Consider the following 16,156-nt stretch of genomic DNA (forward strand, 5'->3'; position numbering starts at 1 on the left):
TCTTGGATTTATTTTCTCATGTAACAGGAATTATGGGGTACTTGGCTTTCATGTTTACTTAAGCAATTATTTTATAGCATCCCTCTCTTTTTTCCCCAAGAAAGCACTTTTTAAGACAAAGTCATGTTGCCAGAGCTGGGGTGTTTTTTTCTTTTTGGTATCTAAATGTATTAACTGAAAATCCATAAAAACTGGTAGTCTGTAGCATGCCCAAGCCTAACGACAAGGCTGCTCAATAGAGATCACTGTTTCAGAGGAGGGTATGTTTCCATATACAACAAGTGTCCTTTATGTCAATGGCACTGAGTTGTCTTGTCCAACACAGCCAAGTTCAGTTTTTAAATAACATTTTCTTTTGCTGGAAGGCAGAAGTCTGGGGTTTTGCCAAGGAAAGTGGCCAGGCGGCACAGGGGCACATGGCTGCATGTTGTACATCTTCCCTGCTCCAGCAGTGGCAAGAAGCAGCTCCATAAGCAGGGATGTGCTGGGAAATGTGTGGCCTCAAGCGCTCCCACGATGCAATGAGAATCCTGAGGCCTGGACCTGCATCTGCTCCAAGTGATGCATCGGCAGGAGGATGGGCAACAGGCAAGAAAGGAGAGGAGCCAGACAAGAGGCATCACACAGTAAAGACAAGAGCACAACAGGTACATCAGGGATCAGAAATATCCCAGATAAAATCAGACTGAGGGCAACAAAGGAGAGAAATGAGGAGGAATTGATTTTTTAATGTGGCAGCTTTATTAGCATTTGAATATCATTGATGAAACACCTCTTTTACAGATACAACTCTTGTTTTTCCCCTTCTCTTACCCGTGAAAATGACCACAAGCTTCAACCTGGGAAGTAAAAATCAACAGCAGCTTATCAACAAAGTCTACCATTTCCCATCTAGGCTAGGCAAACAGAAGTGTGTACTACGGTCACCCCCAATTATTCTTCCTTATGAATTTGCTTCTCCAGCGCGAGTATTTTAGTACCCAATTAAAAAATGCATATCCTCAATAGCATCCAGCAGGGCTTCAGTAATACGGTTGTGGCCAAAAGAAAAAGGATAAACTGGGAGGCAGAAGTAATTAAGCAGTTCAGCAGCTTATGTGTTACATTCTCAGTTTCTGAGGCCAGTCCATGGGTGAACTGCTTTGGGTTAGATTAATTAAAATTCAGCTTTACTGCCCATGGCGACAAGCTGTTCTCTTGATCAAGTTTAAACACCAGTACTTTCCTGGCCCTGCCCCCATCACTCATTTGCTTGAAATCTTTCATTCTCTGATCCACAAAAGGCATGTCTTCTTTCTTTTAAAGGCAACCTTAGAAAGCAGCAGCTTTGTTCGGATTTTTGATGGTGTTTTTTCCCTCCCCATCTAACACAGGGAAGGACAGAGAGACTTTCAGGCATAGCTACCTCCCCCCAGAACATCTGTCATGATATATTCAACATAGGTCAAATCAAAGGAAGCCAGGATTTGGTGCACCAAGCCCTGGGTCTGTACTGCTGTGCCCTCAGTAGCCCCATCCCCATCCATCTCCAGTTAACAAGCAGTTGAAACCTGCTTGCTTGAAGGAAAAAAAAGTAGAAGTGGCAGCACCGCTCTCATTTATCCATTGTGGTCAGGTGTCTTCCTGGAGGAGAAGGATGCATTTGTCTGTGACAGCATGAAGACAGGGGAGGCACAATGTCATGCAGGTTTTGGGTACAATTCACAAATGTTACACGTTAACGACCATTAAATACTTGGAAGCTCTCCCCTGAAGTCACTGCCATTTCACTAATTGTTAGCCCCTAATGGTAGTCTCTCATTAATAAAGGGACAGAAGGAGATTCAGAAACAAGGCAAGCAGCAGCACAGGAAAAACACAGAAAAGTATGCACATAAGCCAATATATGGCTTATTCATTGCCAACCTTTATTTTAGGGCTCAGTGCTAGTCTGCCCATAATACCCATCACATTTGATAATTGTTTTGGTTAGTAATAACAATAGACTCTCTTGGATTTATTAGACACAGCATACTTTATTTAATGCCAATCTCCGGAAATGTACTAATGCCTGCTGACAGTGTTCTCACACTGTGTCTCTCCAAACAAGAAATGAGGTCATCGTGATTCATGTAATAATCCCATATGCATTTTGTGGCAATTTGGAAAAGTTTTTAAAATTCTTAAACGAAAACATTTCAGTTGTTTTGGGGTTTTTTCCCCTCCGCAATAAGGATTTCCCAAGTGGAAGACCAAACTTTAGGAAATGCAGGCAGAAACTGTTTACTTACTTTCCAGACTTCGGTTCTGCTTTTTACTTTTTCTTTCCTTTTTTTTCCCCCCCTTTCCTTTCCTTACTGAAGTGGAGGAGCCTACACAGCTTGCTTCTGTACACAGTGCTGCCCTTCTCTGGCAAGAAGGGAGTCTTCTTTAATTAAAAGTGGCATTCCAGAAAGTTTGCAATTAGAAAGGATCAAGGTGCAAAGAGAACAGCCTTAGGAAACAGTTTTGCAAAGAGGGCACGGATTGTTGGTAGTTACCACGAGGCAAGAAAAATAGGTATAGTAACTACATTTCTTCTCTTCTAAGCCTGGGCTTTGAAAAGGTAGAAAACACCCTGTATTTACAAGAAAAGAACAGAAACAAGACTGATCCTTAGGCATAACATTAGATGCTGCACCTGGATTCAAATAACTAACTACAGAGGACTGAGCAGTTTAGGTAGCACCTCAAGTAACTAAATTAAAATCTTACCTACCTCTAGCTGTAGGAAAAGCAGCATGCAGATCACTAAGGGCATTCCTGGAAGGATCTCCAGGCGGAGCTGGCTGTGTTTCAGCATACACAATTGCAAAATGCACGGCTGAAACGACTCCACTGCAGAGAAGTCTCTCTCCGCCAGCGTGTCTCCAGCACATGAGTCCCCGCTGCCACATCAAGGTGGCCCAGATAAGCCAAACAGAAAGGTGGAGGCACAAGACAGGGAACTGCTGTTATTTTCTGGGGTCAAACCAGCAGGCTCCTTTGGTCAGGTACTTGCACTATAGTCCCAGCCCTCATGGGGTCATTAGGGAGCAGCTCCTGCACAACTTTGCTGAGTGGCTTAAAAGATATTTTTTAATTTATTTTTTCCACACACACAATAGTCATAAATAGCACTTACCCATTTCTGAAGGCTTCTCTTCTTCCAAGCCAAATAAAAATTCATATTTAGCCTTGGCAATAGTCTGGGCATGAGCTGATACATCATTATCCCACACAACTGCTTCTGCCTGTAGAGTCAAAATGAAAAAATCTTATCTACCTTTTAGTGAAAACACAGCAGCAGGAATATGAAATCCCCTCAGGTGGCTGTCAGGTAGGATTTACAAACTGTTCATTTAACTCTGTCACCACCAAGACCAACCAGAGCAGATATGGGCCAACTCAGACTACTTTTGAAGAGCTCCCCTCTCTGCCTTCGGACCCAAGCATTTCAGTGTGCTAGATGTGATGCGAGGGCACTCAGCCTCTCACATCTTTAGCAGCGTACCCACTGTGAGGCCAGTAGCACTGGGAAACCATCTCAGCAATACCAGTTAGGGTGTAAAACGTCTAGGGAATAGTATCATAAATAGCAAATTTGAGTATGGATGTCACAAAAATGGGACCCATGGGAAAACCATAAATGGAGCAGGCTGTTTCTCTGGGAGGAGTCTGGGGCAGAGAAAAGGGCTCCAACAAGGATGACAAAAAATGGGGAAAAGGATAATAAGGCATGCAAACATGTGGTGAGAGCTGTCTGAGGGTCCCAGTTGGACAGCCCAAGCCTGACCACCACCATCTAGATCAGGACAAGAGTCCAATCTCTTTTTATGACCATACCTCCCAAGTGAAACCTGCTGCTGTGGCCAGAAGGCAGGGAAGGGACACAGGGTGGTCCCTCCAACTATCAGGGCAGCAACGGGGAAGACAGATGGACAGACTGAGCATCCCGGTGCCACACAGGCCTGGTGACACCAGCACCTTCCCACTGCTTCCCACTCCTAAAAAGCAGTTTGACACAGTAAAGGTCCAGTTACTCAGAGGAGAGAAAGGCAGCAGGACCAAGATTAAAATTAGTTTTCTGAATAGGTGGGGACAAATCAAACCTTCCAAGATAAAGCACACATCAGCAACAAACTGCAATGCAGAAACTGTCTGCAGTCGGCATTAGGTTTCTTCCCAGTTGGGCAAGACGAAGCCCATAATTCTGTCTGAAGTGATAGGTGAAATAAATCATTAACTCTATAAATCCTCAGTGACCTTTATATTCATACTCTATGTTAGAGGCAGCCAATTGTTAGGGCATAGCAAGTTATTGCATGGTTCACATTGGCAAAGGCCTTAGCTTACAAACATACTTCTTAAAAAAAGAGAAGCCAGATGGAACATTCTGCCCCCCAGGACAATAATAACTGTTATACACTTCCAACAAATACCTTAGGGTAAGCGTCAGCTACAAACAGAAATTCAAAGTACAGGAGACACATAATTCACAGTAACACATGATCAAGGCTCTTTAATCAGAGATACATAGAATCACAGATCCATATGTTCCTCCAAGGCCAGCTCTCCAACAATTCCATTTTTCTTCCAAGAGTATATTGACAAATAACTATTTTGCCCCACGTCCTAGAACTGTTTTGCTTCTGATTTTCCTGGCCTTTTACCCCAATTTTTTCCCCATCTTCCTGCACTGTGCCAGTTCTACAGGATTTAGTCCAAACACCTCTGTAATAAGTGGGCAGTAGATCTTATGCAGCGGTCTTGGATATATTTATTTACCATTCAGTGGTCCAGCTATTCATCACTAGGGCTCTGACAGGTACTCTGATGGACCTCCTAACACTAGGCTACCAAATACTTTGGGAAAAATGTGATGAAACAGATGAAAAGCTTTCTAGCACAAGGATGACTGACTACCACAAGCATGATGAAATGAGCTTGGAAGAAGCCATCGTGTCACCCATGCTTTTACAGGGCTGCATGTATTCGCAGGCAGCCAGGCAGGAAGGGCTAGAAAAGGAGCAGCTGGACCCAGAGCACACAGGGCAGCTCTTGGTCTGCAATAGCCTGGGCAGGAGTAGCTTACAGAGCCAAAAATTCAGCCTACCCAGGTGGATGCAAAGGGATGGGATGGCTATACAACTAACTGGTGCCAAATCCCACTCACAGATGAATGAAATGGAAAGTAAAACAGACAAAGCAGTCCAGTTCCTGAACAGTCAGGAATTTCTCATCTACACACCTCTGGAACACAGCATGTCTATCCCTCAGCTCTGCTCTTGGAGGATTCACAGACATCTGCTGCACTGAGCTTCCCCGACAGCAACATCTTCCAAGGGTCTGTATTTGCCTGTACATTACCGTAAAGCAACGAAAAAGAGCACCCTCTGTGTCATCCAATTACAGGCAGAAATTAATGGTCAGATTAATGGGTTTTCAGTGTACAGGGCAGCATTTGTTAGAGTTAGGTGCCTAAGCAGAGACTGCAAGAGCTTTGTCTTGGCATCTGAAAGGGGTAACTTGATTTTCAGAAGTGCTCACCACCACTGATGAGAATTACAGATACTGGCTTGTGCATGGGAAAAGTTAAACCTGACATCTATTTACACTGTCAGAGCACCATAAGGATGTGTCAAGGTACAGCACTTCTGAGCCTCCAGATCCAGGCTTAAAGAAAAGTTTAAGGTACTTCACCCAAACAAGAGATATCAAAAAGAGGAAACAAGGAGGGAGGGAGAATGAGAATGCTCTGAAGCTAGAGCTGGCTTTTAAGACTATTACTTTACTGTTGTCCTTCCTCGGGGTGGGGGGTGGGGGTGGGGGTGGGGGGGATGAACAAAACCAGAAAACAAACAAACCAACCAGAAAATTGAGAGAGAACAAGTCCTCTCCTTTTCTTCTTTCAATCTGCCACTCACCCAAACTTTGCAGAAGTCATCATGCCCCAAAAACGGGAGCCAAGAGAAAGGCTGGACAAATGGTCATGGCACTTTCCAAGATGCATTAGCAAGGATTAAATACAAGCAAGATTGGAAGGAATATAAAATTCCTGCTTAAGCCTTCTCCCTCAGCTCAAGGGCAAAGAAATCTGCATCCGGGTCAACTCATTTCATAATTGCTTCCCTCAGAGGGCTTTAACCACCAGCTTTGATGCATCTGGTGTTTGTCACTGCTGGAGAGGCTGATGCTTGCTCGGAGCATCAATCCCCTTAAATCATCCCAGTTGTACATACGTTTCTCATGAGCCACATACGCAGTTTTTCAGTCCGACTGCACTCTGGGCATAGCAGCAGCCAGTTCCTGCCCATTCGTTCACCACTCTTGCAGTGCTTTCTTCCTGTTTGAACATGTTTGATGAAGCCTACTTCTCTTGCTCGGGAGCTGGGGGGGCTGCATTTACCTCTCGGGTGACTTTTGTGTAACATTTGTGAGGCTGTGTTAGCCTGGACATGGCAGGCTTCACCCCTCAGACCTCCTGCCAACACAGTGGACCAGTTTCTGTTGACCTCGCACAAGGCATTGGCATGGGTCAACAGGGGTCCCACCTCGCTGGGCTTTTGTCCCTTGTTGGGGCAGCAGAGATTGTTTAGGACATGCCCACAGCACTCGTGGTAGTCTCCAGCCTGCATGGGAAGCGAAGCTGCTGAGTCCACGCCTCCTCAGCACTGAACTGAACAGCAGCGGGATGCTAAGACCTCAGGGGATCCCACACTTTCAGCGGGAGCTGTGAAGGACAGGTGAGTCAGCCCCGCATGAAGCATGCAGGCTGTCCCTGCTCTGCTCCGCTCTGCTGGCTAAACACCCAGCTGGAGCACGGCATCAGCAGCTGCAAGGAGAAACCTCGCCACAGCTTACCCAGGAGATGGCTTTAGGCAGGCCCCTGGTGAGAGCCGGCTGCTGCCCTTCCTGAAGCACAGTCTCTGCATGAATTTGATCTCAGCTCCACCTATGAGCTCCCCTCAAACTGCCCCCCCAAAACCCCAGTGGTTTTTAGATAGGCACAGTGAGTCATCCAAGCCTGAAGAAAATGCTTCTCTTTTCTCCATGGATGGAAAGCACCGAAGCATCCTCTTTTGAATTTAGCTGAGGTTCTGGCTGGGGCCTTTTTTGGGACAGACTGTTTTCTCCTTGGGGCTTTTTTTTTTTTTTTTTCTGAAGTACCAACATCCCAGAGAGCATTAATATGTGGTATCAAAGACATCTCAAAGTCTTGTTATCTCACAGCCATTTGCAGTTGAGCCAACAGGAGAGCTAGGCTCCACCTCTGTGGGTCTCAGTGGAAGGAGGTGACATTGTCCACGGCTGCTGGGACAAGGAATGGGTCAGTCTGAGCACAAAGAACTGGCATGAACCCATGGCTCCTGAACCATTCACACTTAAGGTCATGTCTTTCCTTTGAAAACATCTAATAAGGAGGAAGTGTACAAAGGGACAGATGATCAACTGGCAAATGTCAGTCTGGAGTTTCTCAGACCCCCTGAGAGGCCAGATGCTGCTAGATTTGAGTCCTTGCAGGAGCCCTGGGAACTTGGGGGAAAAAGCAGAATGGGATGGGTGCCCAAGCTTGAGCCTTCAGGGAGCAAGGGTCAGCTGAAATGCTGGACAGCAGGAGACCAGTCATGGTAAAAGGAAATCAGCAGGAAGGGGTCTAAGGACCTTTCACAAAGGGCTGCAAGCCATGACAGAGAGGTCAAAGCCTCCTCAGGGGGACTCCCGAAAACTTTCTTAATAAAACCCAACCACTTTACTCCCAGAACAAATTATTACTCCAGTTCTTCTAGGCTTACTGGAAGAGCTGTAGAGAACTGGCTAGCTGGGGTGAGGGTCTCCACAGCTAAGCCATACCGTGAGGCACCCTCAGGCAGCCCCAGTTTTGCACACTTTTGCCTGTGCAGAGCTGCTTTTCGCAGAGCTGATGACCTTCCCGTCAGCCGCGTGGCTGATGGGTGCCAGCAGGTGACAGGCCGTGCACCGGCAGCGCAGTGCTTTCAGGTGGTTTCACAGAGGTCATGGGGAGATGCTGCAGCAGCTGCAATAGAGCCGTCAGCACTGCTACAAGGAAGCAGGGAAAAGTCTCTGCAGCATGCCTGTAAAGTGCAGCCCACTTGGAGGACTTCACAGCCACACCTAGACCATCTCTAATTCCAGGCTGTGCTTGTTCCATTCTTATTACTTCACCAACATCTCTAGCTGCAAAAAAGCCAAATGACCCTCAGCAGCCCATCATATACCCTGATACAGTGAGTATCTGCACTCAGGAGGCATTTAAGCATCTACCTTCATCCTGTCTTTGCACCATGCCCGTTTCTCCCCAAGACTGACAGAAATACAGTAACTGGTAATGGAGCTAGCGTAAAGAAAAAAAAAAAAACACCAAAAAAAAACCCAACAAAAGCAGGAATAATGGACAGACGGTTACCACAGATTTACAACTTTCTCCGGCAAGTTCCCAGCAGAGCAAAATGACCAGGTGAATCAAGCTGCAACGTCATGGCCAAGTCTCTATGGAATCACACATTAAGAGCTCTGTCTCTGCTGTCACGGATGGACAACCTGCCCAACAGCCAGGCACTAGTGGTCAGCTCTTGTTTTTAAGCACTGTTATCACTCCTGTGGGGGCATGAGCTTTGCAAACCTCACTGCTTTTGACAGGTCATAGCAATTGTTCTGAGAAGACTATTTCTGCTGAGCTTAAGTAACCACCCTAAGTAACAGGATGAAATGCAGCAAGCTGGAGTTAAACTTGCTAGCAGGTGAAACCTAGTGCACTGACAGCACAAAGAGCAGAGAGAGTGCTGGTGCTCACAAAAAGACCACTACCAAAATTTGTTGGTTTTACTTCCATGTGACTACACCATGTTTGTGTTCTCCTCACACACACACCCACACACGCTAATATACATGTTTGCAACTCTTCAAATTAAAGCATTAGTAAAATAGATTTAAGACCTAAAAGAACTGGAGTTTTGCATGGCTAAATCTCAGCTAGAGCTGCCAAAAGTTAATGCTAAGCAAAGGTTTTGCAAGAGAAGAAATCGCAGCTTGGGTTTTAAACTATCCTGATTTGTAACTGTCAGGAGCTGCAGGGAGATGTGCAGACAGCCAGAATGTGAGGGAGGAAAAAAAGGGCTTGTGTGAGGGCGTTGCCTATAGCTGTTGTCCAGCTGAGAAGTTTGGCTTATGGAAGGGGATATAACCAAGTCAGCCAGGACTTTCCAGCTGAAGGAAAGAGGCAGCTGAGAGACACGTGGCAGAGATGCATGCAGTCACAAGGGGTTTGAAAAAGACCAAGAGCAGTCAGTAATTCACCACCTCTCTTAATACAACAGCCAGAAGACATCAAAAGAAGGTATTAGGAGTCAGCATCACACCCCAACAGGAGATGGTCCATTGCACAGTTCATAGTCAAAGCCACAGACCTTCCTGAAAAAGTGTCATGGAAACTAAATTCCTACAGGAGGTGAAGAAAAGCGTGAACAAGCTCAAGGGATACAAATCCACAACGTTGGTAGAAATCACATCCTTCTCATGAATCTCCAAGCTGAACTCTTCCCAGGCATCTCTTGACATCTGTGACCACATACATGCTCCTGAGCTATAATGACCTTGGGTCCAAGCCAGTGCAACCTGCGCACTGGGCTTTGCCCTGAACCCACCAGACCTGGGGCTCAGCACGGTCTAGCCAGTTCCACTGCTCAGTCCTCACCACAACGCACCCCACACCTTCACCCCAGGGGCTCACCAAAAGGCAGGGAGCACTGCCGGTGTGCCGCGCCACTCCCGTGCTGCGGGATGTGTTTACCCGGAGCAGCCACCCAGGAAGCCGCCAGGCTGGAGAGGGTAAAACTGAAAGGTGCAGATAGCATCGGGGCTGCTCTCCCTGCTCAAAGGCAGACTTCACAAAAGTTCAGTGTCTGATGAGAGGCTCAATTCAGCAATGAAGCAAAAGAGTCACTGCTTAGAAAAAGGCATGGGAACAGTGACAAAAAAGGGATGCCTTAGTAGCAGTATCAAGCAGTTGCAGGTAAAATTTGCTTTCCATCTGGTTGTCTTGTTTTACACCTGCAGCTGAGTATTTCTGCCCTTAAAGAAATGTTTGCTGTGTTGTTTGGTTGAAGTTGTTAGGGAGCAGTCAGCTGTTACACTGAATTAAATGCTTTTTATTATGCAAAGGCTGACACTGTCTGAGCTGTAACAGTGTGAATGTGAACAGCATATTAATCCAAAGTCTGTATGACTACACTTTGCCATTAAAGGTCACTCAGCATTTTGTATTTGCCAAGTCAGTGATTTTTGATGTATGCTGTATGGACCTCTAGATGTCTATGCATTATTTTTAAGGTATGTGCAAGAATCAAAGCAAATTCATTGAGAGGTGGACTTAGCTTACTGCATGAACACACGTTCTTAGATATAAAATGTAAAAAATTGTAAAAGAGATCCAAAACTTTTAATAAAGCCATAGTGCGAGTATTTTTCCTGAGTTATGTCAAACAGTGTTGGGATGGGGCCTGATTTAAGAAAAACTGCACAAAGACAACATCTTTTATTCAGAGAAATCAGTGGCACACGTACTAGACCTCTTACATTTACCTTTTTTTGTTCAATCTGTTCAATCATATTTAGCAAACTGACAGACTGTTTCTCTGCAGCAGGTAGCATGCTTTCATCATCTTTAGGCATCTCCGAGAGCAGAACAATGTTTAGACAGGTTACAGGTCTGCCCTACATGGATTTCAACTCCATGGAAGCTAAAATTTGAATATGCCTAAGTGCCTCATGAGTTTACCAGAAGTTACCTCTGCATCTTTAAGCAACTAAATTCTTTCCAAAACCCAAGCCAACATCTGCTGAGCCTTGAGGACTTGCAGGGGTTCCACATGTGCTATACATTCTCTATGTCTGGCTAAATAAGCACTGTCTCTTTGGATGGAAGTAAAGAAGGACAGGATATCAGGAAAGCTCATCTTCCTTTTTCAAATCAGTATTATGAACATGGCTTAAGATAATACCCCAAAGTATTAAAATCTTCTATGGACCTCGACTTCAGGTGATAGTAAAAAAACAAACAAACACCACATCCCAAACCGAAGCCACTCTACACCAGAGCAACAGGAAGAATTTACATTTGCAAAGGTGTAAAAACCTGCATTTCCTCTCTGGCAAGGGCAAAGTGTAGAGCTACAACACAGCAACGGAGTGCGTGCAAAAAGGGTATGTATCTCCCGCTAACTTAGACATAGCTCACTGACCCTGTGTGACTATTTCGTATCATGTATTAAAATTAATTTTACAGCTTTCACCTAAATTGTTCTTTCTGAGTCTCAACTAGATTTAACAGAAGTTTTTCAGCTCAGAAATTTGACTGAAGTTTCATCTAAGCCATCTTCTCCCTGGCACAATTGCGGCAGAAGCTGGAAGTGACACCAACAAATTCCATGTAAGCCTCCTGCTGTGCAAGCACTAGGGAACTGAAAAGATGTTTTTGCAAGAGCAGACTGCTTGCTTGCTAAAAAAAGTGCAAGTTAAGGAGTACCAGCAGCAACATCCCTGGGCAGCCGTGGCCCCATGGTCAGGAGCCACTAGGCAGTTTCAGCCATGGCAGGAAAGCAGAAGACACCAAAGGTGATATATTCCCAAAAAAGCATCACAACGTAGGTCAGCTGGCTCTAGTGTCCCACTGGTAAGCAGACATATATATAAAACATACATACATATATATGTATGTATATTATATATATTTATGCCGTATATATAAAAAACTTACACAGAGATAATTCCTTCTTCCTCATTACGCCACAGTGAGTCCACAGATGAGAAAGCTGATGAAAACCAGAACTCACTGGTACTATAATTAATTTTCTTCTAAGAAAAGGGTTTTCCTGGTAAGGGTTCTCCCGTTAACACTGAAATGCAGCCATATCCCAGGCTTAAGTGCATCTTGCCATCATCCTTGGCATTCGTTCAGCCTGGGAGATGTGGCTATTACCCCAATGACACTTCCTACTGTAAAAAAATAATGAGTACACTTTGGAGAAAAGCCACCTCTTCCACTGTGCTATTTTACACTGAGAAAGCAAGCCTCATTCATCACTTCTGCAAAAAGGCAGCTTGCACTGTATAATCTGTGCCATTTGGATTGTTTTCTTACCACTCTTAAACTACTGTATCACAGACTGAAGATGATGCCCTCTTGTTCAGACCTTCTACCAGGTGTCAAAAAAATTGCTGTGACTGTGACACGAAGCCCTCAGCAAGCATGACAGTGACCAGTGTGCTTCTGCCTTGGCAGCCCATCCTCAAAAGCCAGTTCCAGTGTGGTCTTCTTAGGCTTACTCCAGCAGTTGCAGCACTGAAAATCTTCTTGTACAGTTCGCAGAGCCAGCCACAGCAAACACCACATGCTTTCAGCAGCCAGAGCTGCTGAAGTGTTCAGTGGAGGTGGAAACACAGAGCTCCCACTCTGACTGACAGCTTGGATCCTGTGCCCTGGCAAGTTTGTTTGCTTACAGCATCCAGGAAGTACAGTCAATTCTGGAGCAACTCAGGCTTCAAGGGCTAGATAATACTTGTGCTCCTCTAACTCCTGTTTCAACCCTGTAGCAACCTAGCCCGCACCCAGAGGGCTAGCCCTCACCCGACCCTGCTTTTAAGCCCCATCCACAACCGGCCTTGCTCATCTCTATAATGCAGAGAATAAATGCTTGGATACATTAGCATCCCAGGAGCCTGTGGTCTCCAACAGGAGCTGGCACAACAGCAAGAGGCATCTCAGAGAAGAAGGGGCTGTGCTCAGAAAAAACATCTGGAAACATCCTGCAGACACATACTTCAAACAGTGCCATTCCCGAAAGGGACAGAGGACACCTACAGCCAGATCTGAAGTGTCAGGCAGACACTCAGAGCTGGTCTCAAAGACCTTTTCCATCCCATGGAAGCATACAATTTGTACTCCCTCACAACCTCATCTCAGTGCAAACAGAAAAAAAGGACTGGAAACAGCCTCTGTCACCATGGGTGCTGGAGGACAGGAATTCCTTCAGAAAGACATTCAGACGTTTAAGACACAAATTGCTCAAGACCTAAACTTGTTCACCTGCAGCCCCACTTCTCTGCATGATGACAATCCCGAGGAGCTCTCTATCGCACATACACCCTCTCAGCCAAACTTCCAAAGGGAAGGACACACACACAGCTTTACAACCCACCCAGATGTGACAAACCCCTCAGGGCACAGAGCGGGTCTGGGTGGGAGAGCCAGACTGAAATCCCTGCTCTGCCAGAAGCTGTGAGGCTGCGAGGTAACACCCCTTCAAGTAGAATGGGTGGCATGTGTTGCTGAGCTTGGTGACATCACTCCCACCTCTTCTGGCTGAGCCCACAAACCTTCTACCAACCAACTCTACCAGCTGCTGCACCCTGGGGATCCCCAGCACCCACGATGCAGAGTTGAGGTGGAGCAGGATACTCTGGTTGGTGGCTGACTGCCCCAGCCTTTGAGTTTTGGCAGCAGCTCACGGGTTTGCCTGGCCTCAGCTGGAGCACAGCAGCTTGGCAGATGGCTCTTCAGTACCTCCAGTACCACCTAAACCTTACTCTCCAGACACTACCCCCTCCCTCCCTTCCTTGGGCTTCCTTCCCTAAGCTGCTACATTGTGCTACCTCTTAAGTTATCTTTAAACCAGCACCCAGCAGTACCCCAGGCTCTTGTTCTCCCTCAGGGCCTTTGCAACTAAACAGAGGAACTCAAAAAAGAAACACATGCAATGCCTCAGAAAAAAATCAGGTCTCCAGCCCATCTCTCCACGGAGCAGGGATCATTTCATGCAATCAATTCTGCTGCATGCACAAGGACAGTTTATCAGAAGCATCGTTCCCCCACCTCAACTGCCAGCCCCAACGCTGAGGCTCGCACCACTTGGCTTCGAGCATGCCCATGGAGGCAACCACTTGTCTGCAGAGATGCTTCGTGGCACTGGTCCATGGTACACCTGCAGACAGACTGCCTCTTCAACCCACAGGAATCAAACCCCAAACCATCTCTTAAAGCAAAGCTGCAAAACCAAGTGCCAAACCTTCCTGGTAAGACAGGCAAGAATAGAAAAGACCATTTTGAGGGGGAGGCGGGGAGGGGAAATACTCTGAATGACATCCAGGTCTTTCAGCTAAGCAGCTTGAAAAGAGCAAATATTATTGCTGGAAAAAAAACACCACTACTGTGTTTATTAGGATCCTCACTGTGCTCTTCCTTCTCAGTGTGATGGCATAGAAATGGCAACAGCAAATCAGATAATCTGCTCAAGTACCAACAGCACAAGAGGGCCCCTTTCACACAGGTAAGTTGTGCAAGATTTTTCTTTATGTATCAAGAAGTCCTAATTTTTTTGTTGTAATGATTTTGAAGAGAGCAGTACATCAGCTTCTTAGAATTATTTTTAACATCACCACTGCCTTAAAGGATTTTCTTATACTCTTACCTGCAATGAACCAAGGCTGTAATTGAAGGAGAGGATTTACACAGGGACTCACACTTGGTTTAACCTCACCTTCTCTCTGACCAAAGGCATACCCTAAAACCAGCATCTCTATAGCCAAACTCTCAGTCTGTGTACATCAACAGAGCTTGGTCAGATTCATAGCTAGCGTTAAACTGGTAACATCTGCTGAAACACATCAAGTAAGGATATGAAAAAGTGTTTGGAGTAGAAAGAGGTTTCTTTCTACTAGCTAAACCAGAAAGGCTTGGATGATTTTCAGCAGCCCATTATTACAACTGCTTCAAACACTGGGTGTGCAGCCACCAGTTTCATTAGAAATACTGCATTTGACTTGCTCTCTCTGTTTGAATGGCCCTACACACAGAATTAAACCGTGACTGAAGCTGCAAAAGCAGCAGTAATTGCAGTTGCCTGTCACACACCCAAATATCTTCAGTAACACATTGATGTGCTCTGCCTGAAGTGTACTAAGTGGCACCCTGTGGGAGCCAGGTAACTGCTGCTTATGGCATGGCAGTACTGCATCTATACGGGATGTTAGCATCTTTGCTGAGTTTGCGTGAAGTTCAAGCTCACTACAACTCTGTTTATGTTCCCATACGCTGAGAAGCGTAGCTCCAGTCCCCGGTAGCAAGGATGAAGATAATGCCACAACTGCACAGGAGCGTCCCTGTGTATGTTTAACTTTCTAAAACTTTACACCGCCGATGAATTTACCTCAACGCCACTCCTCCCGAGAAAGCACAGTGCTACTACTCTGCCAAAGACGCTGGCTTTTTCACAACACCTCATTTAATTCGAGAACGTGGTATGATTAAAAGAGCTTGTCAGTGCACCAACAGTGGTGATTTGTTAGACAGCCAAGTTACAAGTGTGGAGACTGAAGCAAAACCAACTGTACAAATGCAGGTTGGGGATCTCACCCCTGGGGTGGGGGTCCCAGTGCAGCCTCCCCGGTGCAGTCGGTGTCTCTGGGGATCTAGCAGTAATGAGCCCTGAAGCAGGCTCTGAGCTTTTTTCCTTTAGGGAAGTGTGAAAAGAAGGAGAAAAAAGGAAGGAGAGAAAAATGAAATAAAAAGGGAAGAGGAAAAAAGAACAGGAAGAAATAAAAAAAGGGAAAAGAAAAAGGAAAACAAAAAGAAAATGGAAATACGTAAAAAGAAAAATAAAGGGAAAAAAAAAAAGGGCGAAGACACAAGAAAAGAGAAGGGGGGTGGGGGGTGGAAAGGTCAAAGTAAATGAAAGGGAAAAAGTGCCCCCGGCGGCGCGCACCCCCCGCTGCCGCACGGGCACACGTCGCCCCTTACCGCACCGCCGGCTCCTTCCATCTCCCATCCCGGCCGCGGCGGATCGCAGCCGCCCTCCCGCGCCGCCGTGCCGACTCTGCCGCGCCGTGCCGGGCCGTGCCGGGCCGCGGCTCCCTGCCGGCCCGCAGCGCCCTGCCGCCCGCAGCGCCCTGCCGGCCCGGGGCCCGGGGCGCCCTGCCGCCGGCGGCGGAGCCGGGCAGCGCGGCGCGGGCAGCCCCAGCACGGTGGGCGCGGCGGGCGCGGGAGCGGCGCGGGCCGGGCCCGGCGGGGCGGGGCGGGGGCGGGCCGGGGCTCGGCCGGGTGGCGGGGGGGGGCTGCCCGGAGGGGAGGGGAGCGGAGCGGAGG

The 16,156-nt window shown here is 46.7% G+C and overlaps 1 protein-coding gene across 3 annotated transcripts in view; it reads right to left on the minus strand.

The window, feature by feature from the left end:
• PSD3 (pleckstrin and Sec7 domain containing 3) overlaps positions 1 to 15,925 on the minus strand; it is a 118,398-nt gene extending 102,473 nt beyond the window's left edge. For all 3 annotated transcript variants that reach the window (XM_040579429.1, XM_040579428.1, XM_040579427.1), the window contains exons 1-2: positions 15,812 to 15,925; positions 3,143 to 3,251 (exon numbers count right to left, since the gene is read on the minus strand). In XM_040579429.1, coding sequence (XP_040435363.1) covers positions 3,143 to 3,251; positions 15,812 to 15,832 — 130 coding nt within the window. In that variant the 5' untranslated portion in view covers positions 15,833 to 15,925. The remainder of the gene's footprint in view (positions 1 to 3,142; positions 3,252 to 15,811) is intronic.
• Positions 15,926 to 16,156: the final 231 nt, after the last annotated feature.

Source organism: Falco naumanni, chromosome Z (assembly GCF_017639655.2).
Source record: "Falco naumanni isolate bFalNau1 chromosome Z, bFalNau1.pat, whole genome shotgun sequence".
NCBI classification, from domain to species: Eukaryota; Metazoa; Chordata; class Aves; order Falconiformes; family Falconidae; genus Falco; species Falco naumanni.